The sequence below is a fragment of the Pristis pectinata genome, chromosome 1 (assembly GCF_009764475.1).
Source record: "Pristis pectinata isolate sPriPec2 chromosome 1, sPriPec2.1.pri, whole genome shotgun sequence".
Classification (NCBI taxonomy): Eukaryota; Metazoa; Chordata; class Chondrichthyes; order Rhinopristiformes; family Pristidae; genus Pristis; species Pristis pectinata.
The window spans coordinates 1,229,034-1,254,952 of record NC_067405.1 but is presented as its reverse complement, the minus strand read 5'-3'; the positions used below and the strand labels follow the sequence as shown (position 1 = coordinate 1,254,952).

At 52.8% G+C, this 25,919-nt stretch overlaps 1 protein-coding gene across 1 annotated transcript in view; it reads right to left on the bottom strand.

Annotated features, from left to right (window-relative positions):
- Positions 1 to 870: 870 nt before the first annotated feature.
- The window catches only part of LOC127575881 (insulin-like growth factor-binding protein 2), a 37,031-nt gene continuing 11,982 nt past the window's right edge, over positions 871 to 25,919 (bottom strand). Inside the window, exons 2-4 of the mRNA XM_052026091.1 lie at positions 11,418 to 11,623; positions 4,170 to 4,310; positions 871 to 1,082 (exon numbers count right to left, since the gene is read on the bottom strand). Of these exons, the coding sequence (XP_051882051.1) occupies positions 918 to 1,082; positions 4,170 to 4,310; positions 11,418 to 11,623 (512 nt within the window). The 3' untranslated portion in view covers positions 871 to 917. The remainder of the gene's footprint in view (positions 1,083 to 4,169; positions 4,311 to 11,417; positions 11,624 to 25,919) is intronic.

The following is a 25,919-nucleotide window of genomic DNA, read 5'->3' as shown; positions in this document are numbered from 1 at the left end:
TGTTACCTATTCAAAAATTCAGTCAGGTTGGTCAGACAGGACTCCTCTCCACCACAGCCCCATACCCCCACAGATGCTGCTCAACTTGCTGAGTTCCTCTGACAGATGACTTTTGCTCTGGTTTCCAGCTGTAGCCTCCAGTCTCCATCTTCCAGAGGGCCGTGGGTGGTGCCGTTTTGGGAACTTGCCGGTTGCAGCGTGCCATGCCCTTTGGGACATCCCAAGGACAGAAGATGTTTTGTTCCAAAGTTCACAGGGGTTCCAGTTACAAAACAGAAGCACGGAACGTTGTGGGATCCTCAGTAATTTGAAGAAAGGCGAGCTGCCCCTGGGCACTCCTGACACACACGCACAACTTCGAACTTTCAACAAAAGCTGCTCCAGTCCCTTGTGCACCTGTCCATGCACTGCTCCAATGATCACCCATGCACCATCCAAAGATTCCATGTTCACCAGTGCATGCACCGCTCCACGGATTGCCTGTGCACCAGTGCATGCACTGTTCCAGGGATTGCCCGTGCAACGGTGCATACATCATTCGAGGGATTGCCCTGCACCAGTGCATGCACCAAGGGATTGCACATGCACTAGTGCATGCACCATTCCAAGGACTGTTCATTCAGCACTGGATGGCATCAGCTCACCAAATACAGGTCCCAGGACCTGAAGGGATATCGTCTGACGAAAAGAGACGGACAACCAGGGCACCCACTGAGCTCAACTCACTCCCTGCCCCAGTGGGGAGGGCTGTTCTGAAACCTGACCACCCCCCCCACCACTATCCCATCTCCCTGTCCCCCCAACCCCCTCCCCTCCCACATCCCACTCCCAGACTCGCTCCCCCACCACCCTCCCCCCCCCAACCCGCCCTGCCCTGCAGCCCCACTCCCGTGCACTTGCCGCCGCAGCGGTCACGTTCAGGCCACGTGTGGGAGCTGCACATCGGCATTGTTCTCCGGCAACAAGCAGCAGCGATGACACTCGGGGTCTCCGCGAACCGTGGGCGATCCCGGGATCACCTTCCCCGTGTGAGGGTTCACACACCAGCACTCACCACGCTGCCCGTTCAACGACGTCTTGCACTGCAGACAGACAGGGACACAACAACTGGTCACCCTCGAGGATCACACATGGTGCAGCAAAACACACCCACACCTCCCAGGACAGGCTCCCTCCACACCGTCCCATCACACACTCCCGGGGTCAGACACAGGGTGAAGCTCCCTCTGCACCGTCCCATCACACACTCCTGGGGTCAGACACAGGGTGAAGCTCCCTCTACACCGTCCCATCACACACTCCCGGGGTCAGACACAGGGTGAAGCTCCCTCCACACTGTCCCATCACACACTCCCAGAGCAATGGTATACATTTGAAGTAAAGCTTCTCTACACTACAACAAATTGTTTTCATGTACACTTCTGAAAATCACACAGCCTGATGTCGCACCAGAGAGTCAGCAGGGTAACAGGCCCTTCGGCCCACCCAGTCCATGCTGACCATGCACCAAACCTACATTAACCACAGTTTTAATTCCCTCCACATTCCCAACAACTCCCCGCAGACTCAACACCTCACCCACACACTGGGGGAAATTTACAGCAACCCATTAATCCACCAACGCTCACGTGTTTGGGGTGTGGGAGGGAACCGGAGTATCCCAGGGAAAGGGATGAAGGGAAATGTATTACAGAGATGTGGTCGATGTTCAGGGATCTTTTGCAGGATGTTAGGGATAAATTTGTCCCGGTGAGGCAGAGAAGGAATGGCAGGGTGAAGGAACCATGGGTGATAAGAGAGGTGGAACAACTAGTTAGGAAGAAGGCGGCAGCATACATAAGGTGTAAGCAGCAAGGATCAGACAGGGCTCATGAGGAATATAGAGTAGCAAGGAAGGAACTTAAGAAAGGGCTGAGGAGAGCGAGAAGGGGACATGAAAAGGCTTTGGCGAGTAGGGTTAAGGAGAATCCCAAGGCCTTTTTCTCGTACGTGAAGAGCAGAAGGATGGCTAGAGTAAAGGTAGGTCCGATTAAAGACAAAGGTGGGAGGATGTGCCTGGACGTGGGTGAGGTTCTCAATGAATACTTCTCTTCAGTATTCACCAAGGAGAGGGGTCTTGATGACGCTGAGGACAGTGTTGGTAAGGATAATGTTCTAGAGTATGTAGATATCAAGAGAGAGGATGTGTTGGAGCTGTCAGAAAATATTAGGACAGATAAGTCCCCGGGGCCTGACAAGTCCCCGGGGCCTGACAGAATATTCCCCAGGCTGCCTCATGAGGTGATTGCTGAACCGTTGGCTGGGATCTTTGAGTCCTCGTTGTCCACAGGGATGGTACCGGAGGATTGGAGGGTGGCGAATGTTGTCCCCTTATTCAAAAAAGGTAGTAGGGATAGTCCAGGGAATTACAGACTAGTGAGCCTTACGTCTGTGGTGGGTAAGCTGTTAGAAAGGATTCTAAGAGATAGGATTTATGAGCATTTAGAGAATCATGGACTGATTAGGGACAGCCAGCATGGCTTTGTGAAGGGAAGATCTTGCCTCACTAGCCTGATAGGGTCCTTTGAGGAGGTGACCAGGAAGAGTGATGAGGGTAGTGCAGTAGATGTGGTCTACATGGATTTTAGTAAGGCATTTGACAAGGTTCCGCATGGTAGGCTTCTTCAGAAGATCAGAGGCCAAGGGATCCAGGGAGGCTTGGCCATGTGGATACAGAATTGGCTTGCCTGTAGAAAGCAGAGGGTTGTGGTGGAGGGAGTGCATTCAGATTGAAGGGCTGTGACTAGTGGTGTCCCACAGGGATCAGTTCTCGGACCTCTACTTTTTGTGATATTTATTAATGACTTAGATGAGGGGGTGAAGGGCTGGGTTAGCAAGTTTGCAAATGACACAAAGATTGGTGGTGTTGTGGATAGTGTGGAGGGCTGTCGAAGCTTGCAGAGGGATATTGATAGGATTCAGAGCTGGGCTTACAAGTGGCAGATGGAGTTCAATCTGAAGAAGTGAGGTGGTACACTTTGGAAGGACAAACTCCAAGGCGGAGTACTAGGTAAATGGCAGGATTCTGGGCAGTGTAGAGGAGCAAAGGGATCTGGGGGTTCATATCCACAGATCACTGAAAGTTGCCCCACAGGTGGATAGGGTAGTTAAGAAAGTTTATGGGATGTTAGCTTTCATAAGTCGTGGGATCGAGTTTAAGAGCCGCGAAGTAATGATGCAGCTTTACAAAACTCTGGTTAGACCACACTTAAGAGTACTGTGTCCAGTTCTGGTCACCTCATTATTGGAAGGATGTGGTAGCGTTGGAAAGGGTGCAGAGGAGATTTACTAGGATGCTGCCTGGTTTAGAGAGTATGGATTATGAGGAGAGACTAAAGGAGCTAGGGCTTTACTCATTGGAGAGGAGGATGATGAGGGGAGACATGATAGAGGTATACAAAATATTAAGAGGAATAGATAGAGTAGACAGCCAGCGCCTCTTTCCCAGGGCACCAATGCTCAATACAAGAGGACATGGCTTTAAGATATTGGGTGGGAAGTTCAAGGGAGATATCAGAGGGAGGTTTTTAACACAGAGAGTGGTTGGTGCATGGAATGCGCTGCCTGGGGTGGTGGTGGAGGCAAGTACGTTGGACAAGTTCAAGAGATTGTTAGATAAGCATATGGAGGAATTTAAGTTGGAGGGATATGTGGGAGGAAGGGATTAGATAGTCTTAGGTGAGGTTTGAAGGTCGGCACAACATGGTGGGCCGAAGGGCCTGTATTGTGTTGTATTGTTCTATGGTTGTATGAAACCCATGCGGTCACAGGGAGAACGTGCAAACTCCATACAGGCAGCGCCAGAGGTCGGGATCGAACCTGGGCCCCTGGAGCTGTGATGCAGCAGCACTACCCGCTGTGCCATGTGTTTAACAAACAAGGGATTTTATTCTGCATGTGTAAGCCTCAACAGGTTGCATTTATTTAGAACACAGAACAGTGCAGGCCCTTCAGCCCACAATATGGTGCTGATCTGTATGAACAATATCTCCGCGATCAGTCTAACCCTTCCCTCCGCGCAGCCCGTAACCCTCGAGGTTCCTTACTTCCATCTGCCTATTTAGCGCCATCAACACAGCCAGACCACCACCAGAAAGGGTTGGTCAGAGAGAAGTCCCGGACTGAGTTACCTGCTTGAGGTTGTAGAGTCCGTGGCGGTCACAGTTTGGGATGTAGAGTGCGTACAGATGTTCCAGGGGGCCGCGTTCATCCGGCAAGCGCAGAGACGCGATCCTCTCCAACACCTGGTCCAGTTCCAGTTGACAGGTGGTCTGGGGGCGAGGGAAGAGGCACAGTGAATGCTCGTTGTCCGAGCGCATCAGAGAGCAGGATCGGTGGATGGTCAGCATGCTCGTTGGGTCGGAGGGCCTGTTACCGACGTTACGGGGCTTAGGGGCTCGGCCTGCATTCCAGAAACCCTGGCACCTTGTCCCCTCCGCGACAGGCCAGGGAGTGGAACCTCCGTCACCAACACCACAGGGTCCCACTGTGGATCAGCGCCCTCACCGTACCAGCCACTGCTCGCTCACGGCTGAAGCCCTCATCCCTCATTCTCCTCCTCCAGCCCTTCACTCACCCACCTCTCTCACCCTATTCCTCCTACACCGAGTCTCCTCCAAACACTGCTGCCCTGTGCTTGTCACTAAACTCCAAGACCCAGGACTCAACAGCTCCCTCTGTAACTGGATCCTTGGCTTTCTAACAAACAGACCGCAATCAGTGAGGATAGGCAGCAATACCTCTGACATGATTATTTTCAACACCGGTGCCCCACAAGGCTGCATCCTCAGCCCTCTACTCTACTCCCTATACACTCACAACTGTGTGGCCAGATTCTGCCCTAACTCCATCTACAAGTTTGCAGATGATACCACTGTTGTAGGCCGCATCTCAAAGAGTAATGAGTCGGAGTACAGGAAGGAGATAGAGAGCTTAGTGGAATGGTGTCATGACAACAACCTTTCCCTCAATGTCAACAAAACAAAAGAGCTGGTCATTGACTTCAGGAAAGGGGGCAGTGTACATGCACCTGTCTACATCAATGGTGCTGAGGTCGAAGGCGTTGACAGCTTCAAGTTCCTGAGAGTGAACATCACCAACAGCCTGTCCTGGTCAAATCTCGCAGATGCCACCTCAGGAAGCAAAAGAAATTTGGTTTGTCCCATTTGACTCCCACCAACTTTTACTGATGCACCATAGAAAGCATCCTATCTGGAATCACAGCTTGGTACGGCAACTGCTCTGCCCAGGACCACAAGAAACTGCAGAGAGTTGTGGACACAGCCCAGCGCATCACGGACACCAGTCTCCCCTCCTTGGACTCTTTACCTCTTGGTGTAGCAGCCAGCATCATCAAAGACCCCACCCATCTGGGATATTCTCTCTTCTCTCCTCTTCCATCAGGTAGAAGATACAGGAGCCTGAGGGCACGTCCCACCAGACTTAAGGACAGCTTCTACCCCACTGTGATAGACTATTGAACGGTTCCCTTATACAATGAGATGGACTATGACCTCACGATCTACCTGTTGTGACCTTGCACCTCATTGCACTGCACTTTCTCTGTAGCTGTGACACTTTACTCTGTACTGTCATTATTTTTACCTGTACTACATCAATGCACTCTGTACTAACCCAATGTAACTACACTGTGTAATGAAACGACGTGTATGATGGGTTTGTAAGACAAGTTTTTCACTGTACCTCGGTACAAGTGACAATAAAAAACCAATACCCTAACCCGGACCGAGTCCCCGTCACCCATCACCCCTGCGCTCTGGTCAAACCACAAACTCTTCAAATGTTGGTGAAGAAGGAATTCTACAGCAAGTCTTCTGAGGCTGAGGCATCGAGTGCAAGAGTTGGGACGTCACGCTGCAGCTGTACAAACGTTGGTCAGACCACACGGAGCACTGGGTACAGTTCTGGTCACCACACTACAGGAGGATGTGGCAGCAACAGAGAGAGAGCACGAGAGATTCCCCAGGATGTGGTCTGGAGTGGAGGGCTGTGGTTATAGGGAGACATGGGATAGGGTGGGATTGTTCTCCCTGGAACATCGGAGGTCGAGGGGTGACCTTATAGAGGTTTAGAAAAGGCACAGATAGGGTAGTCAGAGATTTTTTTCAAGGGCAAAGGAGTCCAGAACTAGAGGGCACAGGTTTAAGGTGAGAGGGGAAAGATTTAAAGGGGACCTGAGGGGTAAGTTTCCCACACACAGGGTGGTGGGTCTATGGAATGAGCTGCCAGAGGAGGTAGTAGAAATGGCTACAGCTTCAATGTTGGACAGGTACATGGATGGGAAAGGTTCACAGAGGAATGGGAAATGGGACTGCCGTAGATGGGCATCAGTCGGCATGGACCAGATGGGCCGAAGGGCCAGTTCTGTGCTGTATGGTTCCGTAACGATTTTCAAATCTTTCCAGGAAACTGGTTAAAAGGCAGGAATCAGAGGGGATGGCGGTGCGGTCAGTGCGGGGTTCACCGGTTCTTCTGATTTGTAGTGATGACCAAATCTGCAGGTGGAGCAAAGCCTGTCAGTGTGGGTAAAGTGGGGAAGGCAGTGACTGACCGCGGGGGGACACGGGGGGGGGGGGCAGTGACTGACCGGGGGGGGGGGGGAGTGGGCAGTGACTGACCGCGGGGGGACCCGGGGGGGGGGGAGTGGGGGCAGGTGGAAGGTAGTGCAGGGAAGTGTGAGGGCAGGGAGAATGACTGTGGACAACACAGAGTCCACAGCTCAGTTCCAGAGGGTGTGTGGGAGCGGGGACCTGAGTCTAGTCTACGTGTGTGTGAATCCTTGAACGTGGCAGGACACGTTGAGAGCACAGTTGGTAAAGTGATGGGACCCTGGGGTTCACAAATACTCAGGGTATGAAGCAGGGAGGTGATGAACCTGTACAGACACCGGCTAGGTCACAGCTGGAGAACTGTGCCCACTTCTGGTCACCACACTACAGGAGGACGTGAAGGTCCCAGAGAGGGTGTGGAAACGATTCACTGGAACAGTTCCAGGGAGGAAGGATTCCAGCCATAGTCTGTGTGTGGGACCCGTCCCCCAGCGAGGGTCGGTGTGTGTGGGACCCGTCCCCCAGCGAGGGTCGGTGTGTGTGGGACCCGTCCCCCAGCGAGGGTCGGTGTGTGTGGGACCCGTCCCCCAGCGAGGGTCGGTGTGTGTGGGACCCGTCCCCCAGCGAGGGTCGGTGTGTGTGGGACCCGTCCCCCAGCGAGGGTCGGTGTGTGTGGGACCCGTCCCCCAGCGAGGGTCGGTGTGTGTGGGACCCGTCCCCCAGCGAGGGTCGGTGTGTGTGGGACCCGTCCCCCAGCGAGGGTCGGTGTGTGTGGGACCCGTCCCCCAGCGAGGGTCGGTGTGTATGGGAATGTCCCCATTGAGGGACTTTCCCACATCAGGGATGGGAGATGAATCTGTGCTCTGATCTCCTGGGTCACACTGCCCTCCCTCTCAGGGTCACTGTCACAAACATGAAGAAAAACAACTTTACACAAGTTTTATACATCAGCAGTTACACCCGTGCCAAGCTGTGTCCAACTCTGAACTCACACCACATGCAGGGGAGGGTGGGAGGGCTTCACTGGAACACTGCTGGGGCTAGGGGGGTCCCTCCTGTGGGGAGATTGGGGTGGGGGTGCTGGAGGAACTGAGGGGAAACTGTTCCCAGGATGGGAAAGCCTAGGACAGGGAGTGAGGGGTTGGGGGAAACAGGAGGACAGAGGGGAGGGGAGGGGAGGCGAAGCGAGGATTTTTCTCGGCAGTGAGTCACTGTGACCGGGAACATGCTGTCCGAGGGGTGGTGGGAGAGGGTCAGTGTAAGGTTTCAGAGGGGACAGTGTGACTGACAGGAAAGCAAATAATTTCAGAGCTGCAGAGAATAAACAAGGGGAGAGATAGTTTGTTTAAATTCCTGCATTCTCTGGGATCTGTGTGCCATTGGCAAGGCCAGCATTTACCACCCATCCCTGACTGCCCGTGAGAAGGTGGGGGTGAGCCACTCTGAACCACTCAGTCCCTCTGGTGAAGGTGCTCCCACAGTGCTGTTGGGCAGGGAGTTCCAGGGTTTAGACCCAGAGAAGCTGTTGGAGGCGGCTGGGGAAGTGACTGCAGTGCCTCTGGTGGACAGGTACGCTGCAGTCACCATGTACCAGTGACTGAAGAGTGAACGTTCAAGGTGATGGACAGGGTGCCAATTGTGTGGCCAGTTTCTAATGAACAGTGTGGACCTTAGGCTGAGAGTTACACAGTAAGGAAACAGGCCCTTCGGCCCAACTCGTCCATGCTGACCAAGGTGCCTACCTGAGCTCATCCCAGATCCCTCCATACCATTCCTACCCAAGTACCTGTCCAAATGTCTTTTAAACATTGTAACTGTACCCACCTCTGCCACTTCCTCTGGCAGCTCGTTCCACACACCCACCACCTTCTGGGTGAAAGACTTGCCCCTCAGGTCCCCTTTAAATCTTTCCCCTCTCACAAACCTATGCCCTCTTGTTTCAGACTCCCCTGCCCTGGGGAAAAGACTTTGACCGTCCACCTTATCTTTGTCCCTCATGATTTTATAAACCTCGATGAGGTCACACAATACTCCAGGTATGGTCTCACCAATGTCCTATCCAGCCGTAACATGACATCCCAACTCCTGTACTCAATGCCCCGGCATGCCAAACATCTCCTTCACCACCCTGTCTACCTGTGACACCACTTTCAGGGAACATGTTCTACAACACTCCCCAGGGCCCTGCCATTCACTGTACAAGTCATGCCCCAATTTTAATTTCCCAAAATGTATCACCTCACACTTGTCTGAGTTAACAGGACTCAGCTTTGTGAAAGTAGTTGGAGCCAAGAAGTACCTAAGCAACAAGGTGACAAACCAGGGGAGAGATTTTAAGTAACAGGCAGCAAAAGACGAGCAGGTCAGGTAATGGAGGGAAAGGGATGGTCAACATTTCAGGTCGAAACCCTGCCTCAGACAACCTTCCTCACGATACACACCACCGATTAACGTGCCATCTGCAAAGTTACTCATCGGGTAACATCCCTTTGCTTCTGCAGATGCTGCATGACCCAGTGAGTTCCTCCAGCAACTTGTTCCTTGCTCCAGATTCCAGCATCTTACAGTGTCTCACGTGTCAAGCAATAGGTCGATGGATCAGGAGGTGAGGAAGTACTTTTTACCCAGAGGGTGATGAGGTGTCTGGAATTCACTGCCTGAAAAGGTGGGAGAGGCAGAGACGCTCATTACGGACCCAGTGCTGGGGGGGGGGGGGGGGGGGGGGGGTTGGACCGTGGTCATCTCCACCAACCTGCAAAGAAACAATGGGCCAAATGGCCTCTGTCTGCATGGAACATTTTCTGATTCTTTCAAATCACTGACACAGGCAAGTTGGGCTGAAAGGCCTCCACCTGTGAACCAGTGCAAGTGAAAGTGAAGCAAAGTCATCAAACTAATTCCACAAAACCCCAGTGTCAGCACACACAGAGTGCACAGGAACACAGAGGAATCCATTCTGTATAATCAAACCAGAGAGCACAGTCCAATATCTTGAGATCAGAGCCAGGGAATGAGGTACGGCAATGAGAAATGCACTACTAACGATGAAAGACGAGGAGATATCCAGGAATACATCTGGACCTAAGAGGGCAACAGAGAAAGAGTCGGTCCCCTTAGAGAGTACGCATTCATGAGGAGAGGACTAAGGGAGCTCTTTGGAGAGGAGGAGGATGAGAGGAGACATGATAGAGGTGTACAAAATATCTAAGAGGAATAGATAGACAGCCAGCGCCTCTGTCCAGGGCACCAATGCTCAATACAAGAGGGCATGTCTTTAAAGTAATGGTGGGAAGTTCAAGGGAGATATCAGAGGGAGGTTTTTCATCCAGAGGTGGTTGGGGCATGGAATGTGCTGCCTGGGGTGGTGGTGGAGGCAGGTACATTGATCAAATTCAAGAGATTACTAGATAAGCATATGGAGGAATTTAAAATAGAGGGATATGTGGGAGGAAGGGGTTAGATAGTCTTAAGCGGGGTTTAAAGGTCGGCACAACATGGTGGGCTGAAGGGCCTGTATTGTGCTGTACTGTACTATGTTCTTAACTGTTAAATTCAGTGTTGAGCCCAAGGTTGCAGTATTGCCAGTCAGAAGGTGAGGTTGCGGGTTCCTCACACTTGCGTTGGCTTTCCTTGGAACAGAGCAGGAGAGGGATGGGGAATTAAAGTGACAAGCCATTGGAAGCTGCAGATCAGAAAGGGTTCAGTTGCCCATTGCTCCTGCTCCGTCTGCTGCTGTCAGCTCATTTACACAGCCTACCTTCAGGAAACGAGTTTAATCTGAACAAGTGTGTGGTTGTTACACTGTGGGAGGTCTAATACAAGGGGAAAGTATACAGTGAATGGCAGGACCCTTACGCACTGATGTGCAGAAGATTGTGGGGCACAAGCCCATCGCTCCCTGAAGTGGTAACACAGGTGGATAAGGCGGCGTGAGGCAGGCTTGCCTTCATTGGTCAGAGGCGTTTATAAAGTTGGGAAGTCACGTTGCAGCTGTACAAAACTCTGGTCAGGATGCACTTGGAATGTCGTGTACAGAGATGATTGCCTGCATTACAGCAAGGGTGCAGAAGAGGTTCACTAGGATGCTGCCTGGAGTAGCAGGGAGAGACTGGACAAACTTGGGTTGTTTTCTCTGGAGCATCAGAGGCTGAGGGGAAACCTGATAGATGCTTGTAAAATGATGAGGGGCTGAGATTGGGTGGACAGCCCTTCTCCCAGGGTAGAAACGCCAAATACTGGAGGGCACAGGTTTAAGGTGAGAAGGGGAAAGTGCAAAGGAGATTTGCAAGGCAAGTGTTTTATAATACACAGAGCAGTGGGTGCCTGAAACGGGCGCCAGGGGAGGTGGAAGCAGATACAACAGCAACGTTTCATGGGCATTCAGCCAGACATGAACAGGCCGGGGATGGAGGGATACGGACCCTGTACAGGCTGACTGGCATCATAGTCAGCACAGACAGGATGGGCCGAAGAGCCTGTTTCCGTGCTGTTCTACATTCCAGCTTTATTGAGCACCTCCTGCAACTCCGCAGATAACACCTGCAATAATTCCGGTCCACCACACTCCCAGTCAGGAGCACGGGATGGTGCGTGCCTCACTGACCCACAGCGGGCAGCTGGAACGTTCAAACGCTGCCGACAGTGGGGGTCAGGGTCAGGATGGGAGTTGGGGGGGGGGGGGGGGTCAGGCGTGGAGCAGCTGAAGGACCAGGTTAGCAAACGGGTAGGCAGACTGTAGGGGTGATGGTTTGTGGGAGGTGGGGAGGACATTGGTTGGGGACGAGGCAGAGGGGCAGCACTGGGGATTACCAGCTGGGGCCGTGCTCTCCTGGGCTCCTCGCTCCCTTTGGTCCCTCGATCCATCGAGCGCCACTGCGCATTGTTCCGTTCACGGATCACGGCCGTCGTCTTCAAGCCACTGCGGATGGACTTGCGTCCAACGACGCTGATGTTCGGGTAGTTCAGGTGGTTGTCGCTGAACTCGGAGCTCGGGTGGACATCAGGGCTCTCCCCACCTTCCCGAGGGCAGAAGAGGGAAACGTTCACGGCACAAGGTACAGGAAGCCGGGTGCGCCGCCTCGCGCAGGGGGAGGCAGCATGGTCCCCCACAGTCACTGGGGCAGCCGGGCGTGCCGCCTCGCGCGGGGAAAGGCAGCGCGGCCCCCCCCACAGTCACCGGGGCAGCACCGTCCATCTCCCCACACAGTCTGATCCTTAGTGGTAGGTCAAAGCCTCACCCAGGACAGTGCAGCGTCCTTCCCGCAGTGCTCCCCCTCCCCTCGGCACTCCCCTTCCTCGGTGCTACCCTCCTGTGGCCCTCCCCTCCCCTCCCTCAGCACCGTCCCTCTTCCCACAGTCTGATCCCTAATGGCAGGTCAAAGCCTTGCCCAGGACAGTGTGGCATCCCTCCCATGGTGCTCCCCTCCCACGGCACCATCCCTCTCTTGGTGCTGCCCCTCCCTCAGCGCTCCCATCCCGTGGTGCACCCCCTCCTTCCAAGGGGCAGCCCTCCCTCTCTCGGTGCTGGACCCTTCCTCGGCACTGCCCCTCCCACAGTGTGACACCTCCCTACCCCATTCCCTGCAGTGGGACATGAATCAGGGTGACATGCTGCAGACTGTAACAGAGGACTTGACCACCCCAGGGGCACCGGTCACTGCTGACAGTGTCAGTGACAGCCAGGACTCGACAACCCCAGGGGCACCAGTCACTGCTGACGGTGTCAGTGACGGCCAGCACCCGACTACCTGGGCTCGGACTGCGTCATGTGTTCCTGCCAGATGTTCTCCGCTTCCAGTGGCCCTGCCCCCGGACCAGATCCCCTCCCTCCAGCAGTAAGTTACTGCCCCACAATCTCTGTATCTGCTCTACCACCTCCCCCCACCGACCAATGCCAACACCCAGTTCCTGTCTCAGCCGTCGGATCTCCACACCCTCCCTGCTCTGGGAACTCCCAGCACAAACACCTGCCACGCTGGACATCCCATTGCTGAGGCAACCAACCAAATGGCCGTTGAAGTAACACTGCACCAAATCTACACACAGTAAGATCCCACAGCGGGCAGGGCTCAGGAGCTCTGAGCCTGGCCCCAAGAGGCACGTGTGGTGGCACAGACTCCCTGCTGAGAGAGCAGATGGGTGTTGAACTCAGGACCTGCGGTCCCCGCCTGGCCAGAGTTCCCCAGCCCCCCTGTGACAAGCAAAGCTCCAGGAAGCATTGGAAGGGGAGGAGGGTATGTGAATGAGGGGCTGATTGGAACATGGAAAATGGAATCGTTCCATGAGCCAGCACAGACACGATGGGCTGACTGGCCTCCAGGTGGCACCTGGTCAGCATGGATTTGTTGGGCCAAAAGGCCTGTACTGTATTGCTCTATGACTTGGACATCTAGCATGGAGTGGGCTTCCTCCCGGCCCAGGATGTGACAGGAAGGACATGGAGGCTTTGAAGAGGGTACAGAGGAGGATGCTGGGTTCACCAGGATGTTGCCCGGATGCTGCCTGGATCAGAGGGCATGAACTACAAGGGGAGGTTGGACAGACCTGGGATGTTTTCTCTGGAGCAGCAGAGGCTGAGGGGAGATTTCTATAAGATCGTAAAGTTATGAGAGGCACAGCCAGAGCAAACAGTCAGAATCTTTCTCCCAGGGTTGAAATGTCTCACACCGGAGGGCATGCACAAAGAGTGGTGGGTGCCTGGAACAGGCTGCCAGGGGTGGTGGTGGAGGTGGGTATAATAAGGGTATTTAAGAGGCTTTTACACAGCCACGAATGTGCCAGGAATGGAGGGAGGTGGACCATGTACAGGAAGAAGAGGTTCTGTTTAATTTGGCCTCGTGTTTGGCACAGACATGGTGGGCCGAAGGGCCTGCTCCTGTGCTGGACTGTTGCATGTGGAGAGAACAGGTCAGGTTGTGAAGCCACGAAGCCGGGTAGCCACCCCACACAGAGCTGTGCCCTCTGGATGTGAATCGCATCCAGCTCACACGGTGAGCTGGAGGCAATTCACATCCACAGGGCACAGATCCAGCACGGGGCAGACAGCAAGGGCGGGGGCAAGAGACTTCCCCCTCATCCCCCACACCCAGCCCCCTCATCACACCCTTCACCTTCACACCCTGCCCCCTCACCACCCCCACACCCTGCCTCCCACCCCCTCCACCCTCACCCCCACAACTGCCCCATCATCACTCTACCCTGCCCCCTCGCCCACCCCACCCCCTCCCCTCATCCCCCCACCCTGCCCCATCACCCCTCACACCCCGCCCCCTCTTCTGCCACCCCCTCCCCTCAGGGACGGGGCTTTGACGGCTCTACAGACGTTATCTACAGCTGTAAATCTATCAGCTGGCTCGAGTGGCTCCAGCCCAGGGAAACCAAGCCCGTGGCAGCCTGCACTCCCCGTGTGGCCCGCACCCATCGCCCCATGCCAGGACTGGGGCTCTGGGACTTACGAGCCCGTGGCAGCCTGCACTCTGTGTGCGTCCTGCGCCAGGACTGAGGCTCTGCAAATTACAAGCAATAAATCAGTTTGTAAAATTAATTTTTAGGAGCAGGCTATTTCCAGGAATTGCATTTTTTTTGCCAAATTGAAAGCAGTCTCCGACTCCCAACTGTAAACATCGACCCTTCCCTCCAGTCTTCCCACACAGGCTGTGATTACAGCCCAGGTAAACATCTCAGACATCCGCTGCCCTCTGGTCACAGGTCCTGGGACAAGCTCAGGTCCAGAACCCCTGCCGCCCCACAACCTCGGATCCTGGGAAAGCCCCACTCACTGCCCTCCTCCCACACCCCCACAGGCACTCCCCACTGCTCCCTAGCCCCCTCTGAACCCTCCCACTGACCTGCTCCCACCCCTCAGGCAGCTCGTACCCAACAAACACTTCCCCCCATCCCACTGGTTCCCACCCCACCAATCCGCTCTCCCACCCTCCTGTCCCATCTTCTACATCAAATCCACACATCACTGGTATGATTCTTGGATGGGGGGTTGTCCTATCAGCAGAGATTAGACAGAAGAGAGTATCTCATTCCAACGTGTACATTCCCAAGGGCATGGCAGGCCGGATGTTCCCACTGACTGGGGGTCTAGAACCAGGGGTCACCGTCACAGAGTAAAAGGTCAACTTCCTAAACGTGGGCCCAGGATCAGCTCCGAGCTCCAGCAGGCCTGACTCTGGAGGTCTCGTGTATCGAAGTGGTCCACTGAAGAATATTTGGGAGGAGCACGTTGCCGAGTGTGGCATCGACAGAAGTCTCCCTCTGTGCCCACGTTACCTCCAGACTGAACATCACCTACACTCTGCTGGCTGCCTCTCTCCTTCCGCTCAGCTCACCCCCCACCACTACCCTCACTGGCCAACCATTTAAGCCATGCCTCAATTTTAAAAGCTCTCGAATCCCACCACGCAGGATAATCTGTCCAACATTCTCCAGCTGTGACCCTGTGAGATCTCCACACCCCACCAATTCCCAACTGAGGCTGAGCAGTGACCTTGGAGGTGTATCACAAGGGGCATAGATAGGTGAATGTACACAGTCTTTTTCCCAGGGAAAGGGAATCAAATACTGGAAGGCATGGGTTTAAGGTGAGAGGGGAATGTTACCTGAGGGGCAACTTCTTCACACAGAGGGTGGTGAGTACATGGAACAAGCTGCCAGAGGAAGTGGGTGAGGCAGGTACAATAACAACATTTAGAAGGTACTTGGACAGGTGCATGGATAGGAAAGGTTTAGAGGAATATTGGCCAAACACGGGCAAACGGGACTAGCTTCAATGGGCATCTTGGTCAGCATGGATCAGTTGGGCCGAAGGGCCTGGTTCTGGACCCTATTACTCGAGATCAGCCTCCGTTTCCACTGATGTGCCATTACTGGCTGTGCCTGAGCCCTGGAGTTTCCTCCTCAAACCTCTCTGGCTTATTCTCCCCCTGTAGGCCTCCCTCAGGAATCGTTCAGCTCTCCGGCTCAGCTCTCCTCCTCTGCCTCAGTATCAGTTTCATCAGGTAACATAACAGTAGAATTAGGAGGCCATTCAGCCCCTCCAGCCTGACCTGCCATTCAACAAGACCATCATCTTCTACTTGAGCCCCACATTCCTGCCCTATCCCCATATCCCTCCATTCCCACAGCTCTTTCCTCACACACCTGTAATTTTCTTGGTGGCACAGTGGTCAAGCATCTGGATGTATTCTGGGGCCTGGCCCACTGACCCAGAGACCACAGCAGTACTGGACCCAGTGACCCAGACACCACCGGAGCATTGTGGACACCCTCAGCAGGAGGGGAATCTGACGGCCAAAGGTGGACACCAGATCCATGGACCTTGACTGACCTCTCAGTTCAGGGGCAGGTAAAGGTGAACATTAAACGTTGACCTTACCAGCAACAGCCACAACTTTTAGACAACTAATTTGTTTTTATCCAGTTCCCTCAGAAAGTTCCGGCAGAATCTGCTTTTCTCGGAGTTGCTTTGCAGAATTACACAGCGATGGAAACAGGCCCTTTGGCCCATCTAACACTCATCTCTCTTCACTCTCCCCTCAGATTCTACCACTCACCTACACGCCAGGGGTGGTGGTGGAAGCAGACACAACAGTGACATTTAGACAGACATGAAAATGGAGGGATAGAACATAGAACATTACAGTACAGGCCCTTCGGCCCACGATGTTGTGCTGACATTTTATCCTGGGATATGGATCATGTGCAGGCAGATGGGATTAGTTTCATTTGGCATCATAGAACAGTACAGCACAACACAGGCCCTTCAGCCCACCATGTTGTGCCGACCTTTAAAACCTCTCCTAAGACTATCTAACCCCTTCCTCCCACATATCCCTCTATTTTAAATTCCTCCATTTGCTTATCTAACAATCTCTTGAACTTGACCAATGTACCTGCCTCCACCACCACCCCGGGCAGCACATTCCATGCACCAACCACTCTCTGGGTAAAAAACCTTCCTCTGATATCTCCCTTGAACTTCCCACCCATTACTTTAAAGCCATGCCCTCTTGTATTGAACATTGGTGCCCTGGGAAAGAGGTGCTGGCTGTCCACTCTATCTATTCCTCTTAATATTTTGTACACCTCTATCATGTCTCCCCTCATCCTCCTTCTCTCCAATGAGTAAAGCCCTAGCTCCTTTAGTCTCTCCTCATAATCCATACTCTCTAATCCAGGCAGCTTCCTGGTAAATCTCCTCTGCACCCTTTCCAACGCCTCCACATCCTTCCAATAATGAGGTGACCAGAACTGGACACAGTACTCCAAGTGTGGTCTAACCAGAGTTTTGTAGAGCTGCTGCATTACCTCGCGGCTCTTAAATTCGATCCCACGATTTATGAAAGCTAACATCCCATAAGCTTTCTTAATTACCCTATCCACCTGTAAGGCAACTTTCAGGGATTTGTGGATATGAACCCCCAGATCCCTCTGCTCCTCCACACTGCCCAGAATCCTGCCATTGACTTTGTACTCCGCCCGGGAGTTTGTCCTTCCAAAGTGTACCACCTCACACTTCTCCAGATTGAACTCCACCTGCCACTTCTCAGCCCAGCTCTGCATCCTATCAATATCCCTCTGCAAGCTTCAACAAGGTACAGACATCCTGGGAGAAGGGTCTGTTCCTGTTGAACTGTTCTACGTTCTTGGGGCGATTACAGTGGCCAATTAACCCACCAACCTGTGAGTCTTTAGGATGTGGGAAACCGGATGCCCCGGGAGAAACCCATGCGGTCACAGGGAACGTGCAAACTCCACACAGACAACGCTGGAGGTCGGGATCAAACCTGCGTCTCTGGAGCTAGGGGTAGTGGCTCTGCCAGATGTACCCCTCTGCCACACACCCCCATTTTCCTGATCACTACTGGACACAAGGAGGCCTGGAAGCGTTGTGGAAAGAAGCAAGGAAAAGGATTCACTGGGTGAGTGTGGGACAGGGAGGTTCCCGCTGGAACAGTCGGAGAAGTAAACCTTCCCAGTGGTGCTGAGGCAGAGTGCAGTCTCACAAGAGGTCTCAGCTGCCTGCCCAGCGCTCCGTAAACAACGGCAAAAATTCCGCTGAGCACAGAAAGCTGCTCTGGCATCACTTGTAAACCAAGTCGTAAAGTTTCAGAGTTCTAGGAAATTTAACGGAAAAAAAGCGCCTCAGGACAAATGTGGAACAGATCTCTGCGTTCAGCCTTCTGACCTCTCATTCCCTCTCTGCAAGGAAAACACTCACTGCTGCCTTTGCTCCAAGGCTTTTTTTTTAAACAAAGACCCGAGGCCAAAGCTGAAAACAAGTCGAGAAACGGCGGCTTACAGTTCGCAGTCTGCCAGGGCACAGCTCGCCTAACGCACAGAACCACGTGTGTACCCCTCACACTGCCCTCAGCACAGTTCCCCCCCTCCCACCCCTCACACTGCCCCCCCCCACCGCCCTCAGCACAGCCCCCTCTCTCCAGTACCTTTCCCACTCCCTCCAGTTCTCCTCCAACCCCATTTCTGGAAGCTCCAGGCTCCTCACCCCCATCACGTCCTGATGAAGGGTCTTAACCCTAACTGTCGAGTCCATCTCCCTCCACAGACGCTGCCCAACCTGCCAAGTTCCTGCAGCACCATCTCCTGTCCCCAATCAAGGTCCCTCTGGATTTTGGCCAATTCCTCCCATCACTAGAATTCCAGAAGCATGGAGGAAGGAAGCGGAGAAAGCCGGGGGTGGGGGGAGGTGGGCAGGAGGGGGGGCCAGGATCGCCTGGTTTGGGCATCACGGACAAGGTCAACACTCAGTGGTCTTGTGCGTTGATGGGAGGGTTCGTTTGGGATCCAGGGCAAACTCGGAGGGGATCCGAAGCTCAGGGACTGTAGCGATGATGGACTGGGACTGGAACGTCTCACAGACCACACCCAGCACTGGATCCTTCCCCAGCGAGTAGTACAGCACGGAACAGGCCCTTCAGGCAGGCTCGCCCATGCTGACCAAGGCATCTACCCAAGGCTATTCCCGTTTGTCTGTGTTTGGCCCAATCCCTCTACACCTTTCCTATCCATGGACCTGTCCAAATGTCTTTTAAATGTTGTAACTGTAGCCGCCTCTGCCCCCTCCTCTGGCAGCTCGTTCCATACACCCACCACCCTCTGTGTGGGAAACTTGCTCAGGTCCCCTCTAAACCTTTCCCCTCTCACCTTAAACCTGCGCCCTCTAGTTTTAGACTCCCCTACCCTGGGGAAATGTCTGTGACCATCCACCTTATCTCTGCCCCTCATGATTTTATAAACCTCGATGAGGTACCCCTCAGCCTTCTCCACTCCAGGGGGAACAGTCCCAGCCTGTCCGGTCTCTCCTTGTAACTCCAGCCCTCCAGCCTTGAGAATCTTTTCCAGTTTCATCACATCCTTCCTACAGTATGGCCCAGAACTGTACACAATGCTCCAAGCACAGCCCTGTACAGCTGTAACATAACATCCCAACTCCTGGACTCAGTGCCCTGATCGATGAAGGCCAGTGTGCCAGACCCCTTCATTACCACCCTGTCTGCCCGTATCACCACGTTCAGGAAACACTGTAGTTGTACCCAAAGGTCTTTCTGTTCTACAACACTCCCGAGACCCCTGCTGTTCACTGTACGAGTCCTGCCTTGGTTTAACTTCCCAAAATATATTTTGTCCGAGTTAAATTCCACGAGTTATATTAGGTGCCATCTGCAAGCTGCCTCTGCTCTGGGAAAACTCACCAGCTCCGGGTCACTATTCCCCGGAATTACGTTCTCAAGCCGGCCAAACCACAGTTTCACCTCTGGAAATGAGTCAGGTGACAGAAGCCCGCAAGTACCCAGTCAGGGCTACAAGAGGACAGAATGCATGTGGCACGTTATCAACGGTTCAAACACACCACATACACTTGATCACTTTACCTATTTTGTGAGTTACAGCCTTAACGTACTCCACCAGACTGATCAAATGGAGCCTTACTGATCTGCCCTTTCCCAGTTTTATTTTCTAAGTCCCCCCCTTACCACTTCTGGAGAACAGAATTTTCCCTACTCCTGACTTCAGGCGGAGTCAGAGGGAAACACTGAGGGAGCCCCACACTGTGGGACGGGGCCGCATCCGCTCTCCGGCAGAGCCCTGCTGCAGTCCCTGACTGTCGACAGTTCTCCCGGGAGCCGTTTCGAGTGGATGACTGATTACGGATGGTCTGAGCTTGCACAATAATAAACCCATGGAGGAACACTCTGTTCCAGGTCCGCGTCCAAACCATCAGTGGCTGCACGTTGCACAAGCCCCCTTGGCAGCCCCTGACCAGGCTCCGTAAGTAGCAGGAGGGGAGGCCCAGCTCCTCCAGCCTGTTCCGTGCGACAGGGCTGAAGGAGGTCCAGCCCCTCAGGCTCGTTCTACAGCACCAGAATGAGGCCATTCAGCCCATCGAACCAGTTACTATTCTTCAATCTCAAGCCCCTAATGCATCTCTATAGAACTCTGGTTAGGTCGCATTTAAAGTATTGCGTGCAATTCTGGTCACCTCACTATAGGAAGGATGTCGAGGCTTTAGAGAGGGTGCAGAGGAGGTTTACTAGGACGCTGCCTGGATTAGAGGGCATGTGCTATCAGGAGAGGCTGGACAAACTTGGGCTCCTTTCTCTGGAGCAGCGGAGGCTGATCTATTGGAGGTGTATAAAATTATGAGGGGCATAGATAGGGTGGACAAGCAATATCTTTCTCCCATTATTGAGCGATCCAATATCAGAGGGCATGCATTTAAGGTGAGGCGGGTAGGTTCAGAACAGACGTGAGGGGTACATTTTTTACTGAGAGAGTGGTGGATGCCTGGAATGCGTTGCCTGATAGGGTGGTGGAGGGAAACTCATTGGGGGTTTTTAAGAGGGGCTTGGATGGGCACATGAATGAGAGGAAAATAGAGGGATATGGGCATTCTGTAGGTAGGAGGGAATAGCTACTTCAGCACAACATTGTGGGCCGAAGGGCCTGTTCTGTGCTGTACTGTTCTATGTTACAAAGCCAATGGCAGGAAGTAATTCAGCCCCTCCTACCTGCTCGAACAGTTAGATTGCGGTGAACATAGAAACGCTGGACGTAATCTCAGCAGGTCAGGGAAACATCTGGCTGCAGCTGCTGTCCTGCCTTTCGGGCTTTCCCCGTCTTCTCTCTTAGTTCTGATTTCCAGCGTCCACTGAGGTACCGAGCTCATCGCCCAGTGCTGTCCTCCTCCTGCAGTCACCAGCCTCCCTCTCCCCACCCATTCCTCACCCATGTTCTCCACCCTATCGCAGCTCCCCCCTCCCCCTTCTCTGCCTGTGTTCTAAACTTACTTTGCTCAAAAAGTCATAAACCCAAAAGTGTTACTCACTCGTTATTTAGGGAAGGATACAAGTGCTTCCCCTCTGGAAGCAGTGCAGAGAGGATTTACTATAAATCACTCCTCAGAATGGGTGGGTTGTCTTGTGAGGAAGGATTGGACAGGCAGTGTTTGTACCTGTTAGGGTTTAGGTGAGTCAGGGGGACTTCATAGAAACACATAAAATCCTGAGGGTGTTGAGAGTGTGAGTGTGGAGAGGAATCAGAGAGTTCTACAGCATGAAAACAGGCCCTTCGGCCCAACTGGTCCATGCCAACCAAGATGCCCATTTAATCTAGTCCCATTGCCTGCATTTGCCCAAAGCCCTAAACCTTTCCTGTCGTTTAAATGTTGTTAATGTACCTGCCTCACCCACTTCCTCTGGCAGCTCGCTCCACACACCCACCACCCTCTGGGTGAAGAAGTTGCCCCTCGGGTCCCTTTTCAACTTTTCCCCTCTCACTTTAATCCTGTGTCCTCTAGTTTTTGATTCCCTTTCCCTGGGAAAAAGCCCATCTCTGCCCCCCATGATTTCATGCATCTCTATAAGGTCACACCTCAGTCTCCTATAGTCCAAGGAATAAAGTCCTAGCCCACATCAGGCCCTTGAATCTGGGCAACATTCTCATAAATCTTCTTTGCACTCTTTCCAGTTTAATAATGTCTCTCCTGTAACAGGGTAACTCAGTACTCCAGGTGTGGCCTCACTAATGTGTACAACTGCAACACAACTTCCCAGCTCCCATACTCAGTGCCCTGACTGAAGGCCAGCGTGCTAAAAGCCTTCTTCACCACCCTCTCAAAGGGCGACAAAGAAAATCCTGGGAACTACAAGCCAGTACGTCTAATCTGTGGTAGGTAAGTTACTGGAGAGGATTCTGAGGGATAAGATATACGTACATCTGGAAAGACAGGGGTTGATTAGGGGTAGTCAGCGTGGCTTTGTGCGTGGGGGATCATGTCTTACAAACTTGAGAGAGTTTTTTCATGATGTGACCAAGTAAGTTGATGAGGGCAGGGCAGTAGTCGTGGTTTATATGGACTTCATTAAGGCTTTTGATAAGGTTCCACATGATAGGCTGCTCTGGGTTAGATTGTGTGGAATCCAGGGAGGGCTGGCTGATAGGATGCACATCTGGCTTGATGGTGGAAAGCGGAGGGGGATGGTGGAAGGTTGTTTCTCGGACTGGAGGTCCGTGACTAGTGGTGTGTCTCAGGGATCAGTGCTGGGCCCATTGTTGTTTGTCAGCTATATCAATGATTTGGATAAGAATGTACAAGGCATGGTTAGTAAGTTTGCAGATGACACTGAAATAGGTGGTATAGTGGACAATGAAGAAAGTTACTAAATATTACAGGGGGATCTTGATCAGCTGAGTAAGTGGGCCGAGGAATGGCAAATGGAGTTTAATTCGGATAAGCGCGAGGTGTTGCATTTTGGAAAGTCATATCCAGGTAGGACTTTCACAGTGAATGGCAGGGACCTGGGGAGTGTTGTAGAACTGAGAGACCTAGGAGTACAAGTACATGGTTCACTGAAAGTGGAGTCACAAGTAGACAGGGTGGTGAAGAAGGCATTTGGCACGCTGGCCTTCATAAATGAGGGCATTGGGTATAAAAGTTGGGAGGTCACGGTGCGGTTGTACAGGACACTGGTGAGGCCGCACTTGGGATATTGGGTTCAGTTTTGGTCGCCCTGCTATAGGAAAGATGTTATTAAACTGGAAAGAGTGCAGAAACGATTTACAAGGATGCTGCCCGGACTTGAGGGACTGAGTTATAGGGAGAGGATGGACAGGCTGGGTCTTTATTCCTTAGAGCGTAGGAGACTCAGAGGTGTTCTTCCACTCTTAGCAGTGTGGAGGAACAGAGGGATCTTGGGGTCCACGTCCATAGATCCCTCAAGGTTGCCACGCAGGTTAATAGGGTTGTTAAGAAGGCGTATGGTGTGTTGGCCTTCATTAGTCGGGGTATTGAGTTCAAGAGCCACAAGATAATGCTGCAGCTCTATAGAACTCTGGTTAGACTACACTTGAAGTATTGTGTTCAGTTCTGGTCGCCTCATTATAGAAAGGATGTGGAAGCTTTAGAGAGGGTGCAGAGGAGATTTACCAGGATGCTGCCTGGATTGGAGAGCATGTCTTACGAGGATAGGCTGAGTGAGCTAGGGCTTTTCTCTGTGGAGAGGAGGAGGATGAGAAGTGACTTGATAGAGGTGTACAAGATGATAAGAGTCATAGATCGAGTGGACAGTCAGAGACTTTTTCCCAGGGTGAAAATGGCTAACACGAGGGGACATAATATTAAGGTGATTGGAGGAAGATGTAAGGGGGATGTCAGAGGTAGGTTTTTTCTTTTACACAGAGAGTGGTGGGCGCGTGGAACGCACTGCCGCCAGAGGTTGTGGGGGCAGATACATTCGGGACATTTAAGAAACTCTTAGATAGACACATGAATGATAAGAGAAATGGAGGGCTATGTGGGAGGGAAGGGTTAGATAGATCTTAGAGCAGGATAAAATGTCAGCACAACATTGTGAGCCGAAGGGCCTGTACTGTGCTGTATTGTTCTATGAACTTATAGAAGTGTATAAAATCATGAGGGGCATAGAGAGGGTAAATGCACACAGCCTTTTTCCCAGGGTTGGGGAATCAGGAATTAGAGGACACAGGTTTAAGGTGAGAGGGGTGAGATTTAATAGGAACTTGAGGGGCAACTTTTTCACCCAGAGGATGATCAGTACACTGGCAAATGGGACTAGCTTAGATGGGGCATCTTGGTCAGCATGGACCAGTTGTGCCGAAGGGCCTGTTTCCGTGCTGTGTAACTCTGTGACCTGTGACTCCACTTTTAAGGAAAAGGAGGGCTCCTATAGTGCGACGATCGAGAAGCAGGAGTCAATAGTTGTTTAGACAAAGGTGTCACCATTTCGGAGAGATGAGGCAAAATGTTAGAGAGACACAGGGCTACAGATGCTGGAACCTAATGAAGTAACAACGAGATGCTGGAAGAACTCAGCAGGCCAGGCAGCATCTGTGGAGAAAAGGAGGCGGTCAACGTTTCGGGTCAGGATCCTTCTTCAGATCCCGACCCTAAACGTTGACCGCCTGCTTTTCTCCACGGATGCTGCCTGACTTGCTGAGTTCCTCCAGAGCCTTGTTGTTGAGACAAAGTGTTTTTTCTCAGAGGGCTGCGTGTCTTTCTAAGGCGGGGGTAGATCAATTCTCGATACGCAAGGTGTGAAAGGTTCCCAGAGAGAGGTAAGAATGCAGAGTTGAGGTTGCAGCAGTGGATGGCACGGTGGCGCAGCGGGTAGTGCTGCTGCCTCACAGCGCCAAAGACCCGGGTTTGATCCCGACTTCCGGCACTGTGTGGAGCTTGCACATTCTCCCTGTGACCGCGTGGGTTTCCCCCGAGTGCTCCGGTTCCCTCCCACATCCCAACGATGAAGAAAAGGGGAACAAATGTCTCCTCTGCCCTAAATGCCAAGACTTTTGTTTGAGACGGTGACCCTTGGTTCTGGACATCTCAGGCAGGGGAAACATCTACCCTACATCCAGCCTGTCAAATCCCTGATCCGGTCTCACCGGAGCCCTCTGTAATTGGAGGAACTACCTCCGCTCTACTGGTCACATCTTCTCTCAGCACAGGCCAATGCACCCGATTGGCCTGGGGGTGGGGTGGAGTTGGGGGGGGCAGCCGGGCCCTCCGATCGGCCCGGGGGGGGGGGGGGGGGGGGGGGGGCCAAACACCTCGCACTTGCTCACCATGTAAAAAAAATATTGTTTTTCTACTTGACCTCACATTTTCCACATTATATTCCACCTGCCACTGGTAATGGACAACGGAAGAAGGTCAAAAATATACAGGGGGATCTTGATCAGCTGAGTAAACAAGGAACAGCAAATGGAGTTTAATTCGGATAAGTGAGAGGTGTCGCATTTTGGAAAGTGAAATCCAGGAGCAATTTCACAGTGAATGGCAGGGAGTGTTGTAGAACAGAGGGACCTTGGAGTACAGGTACGTGGTTCCCTGAAAGTGGAGCCACAGGTAGACAGGGTGGTGAGGAAGGCTTTGGCACACTGGCCTTCACCAGTCATAGCACTGAGTATAGAAGTTGGGAGGTCACGATGCAATTGTACAGGATGGTGGTGAAGCCGCACTTGGAGTATGGGTTCAGTTTTGGTCGCCCTGCTGTAGGAAAGATGTTTTTAAACTGGAAAAAAGACTTACAAGGATGTTGCCAGGACTTGAGGGACTGAGTTATGGGGAGAGGTTGGACAAGTTAGGACTTTATTCCATGGAGCGTAGGAAGCTGAGAGGTGATCTTACAGAGGTGGATAAATCATGAGGGGCATCGATAGGGTGAATGCACATAGTTTTTTTCCCCATAGTTGGGGAATCCAGAACTAGAGGGCCCGGGTTTAAGGTGAGAGGGGAAAGAGATTTAATAGGAACCCAAGGGGCAACTTTTTTTTTTACACAAAGGGTGGTACCTATGTGGAACGAGCTGCCAGAGGAAGTGGTTGGACAGGTACAATAACAACTTTTAAAAGGCAGTTGGACAGGTACACAGATTGAAAAGGTGAAGGTTATGGGCCAAGCGCTGGCAAATGGGACCAGCTTGGATGGGGCATCTTGGTCAGAATGGACCAGTTGGGGCAAAGGGCCTGTTTCCGTGCTGTACGACTCTCACATGATGCCACATTCTGTCCATACACTTAATCCCTCTATCTCCCCCACACGTCTTTCCTGGCATCCTCCTCACAGCCCAAACTGGGAGGTGGGAGGGGCAAACCACCTTACAAATTACCCCCCCCACCCCGTCACACCCCTCCTGCCCCATCTGTGGGTCCAACAACAACCTCATCGATCACCTCAGACCCTACAGAACTGGAGTGGGAGCATCAGCCTCGATCCCAGGGACCACCAGCCCTGACTCCCCAACCCCAGGGACCCCCAGCCCC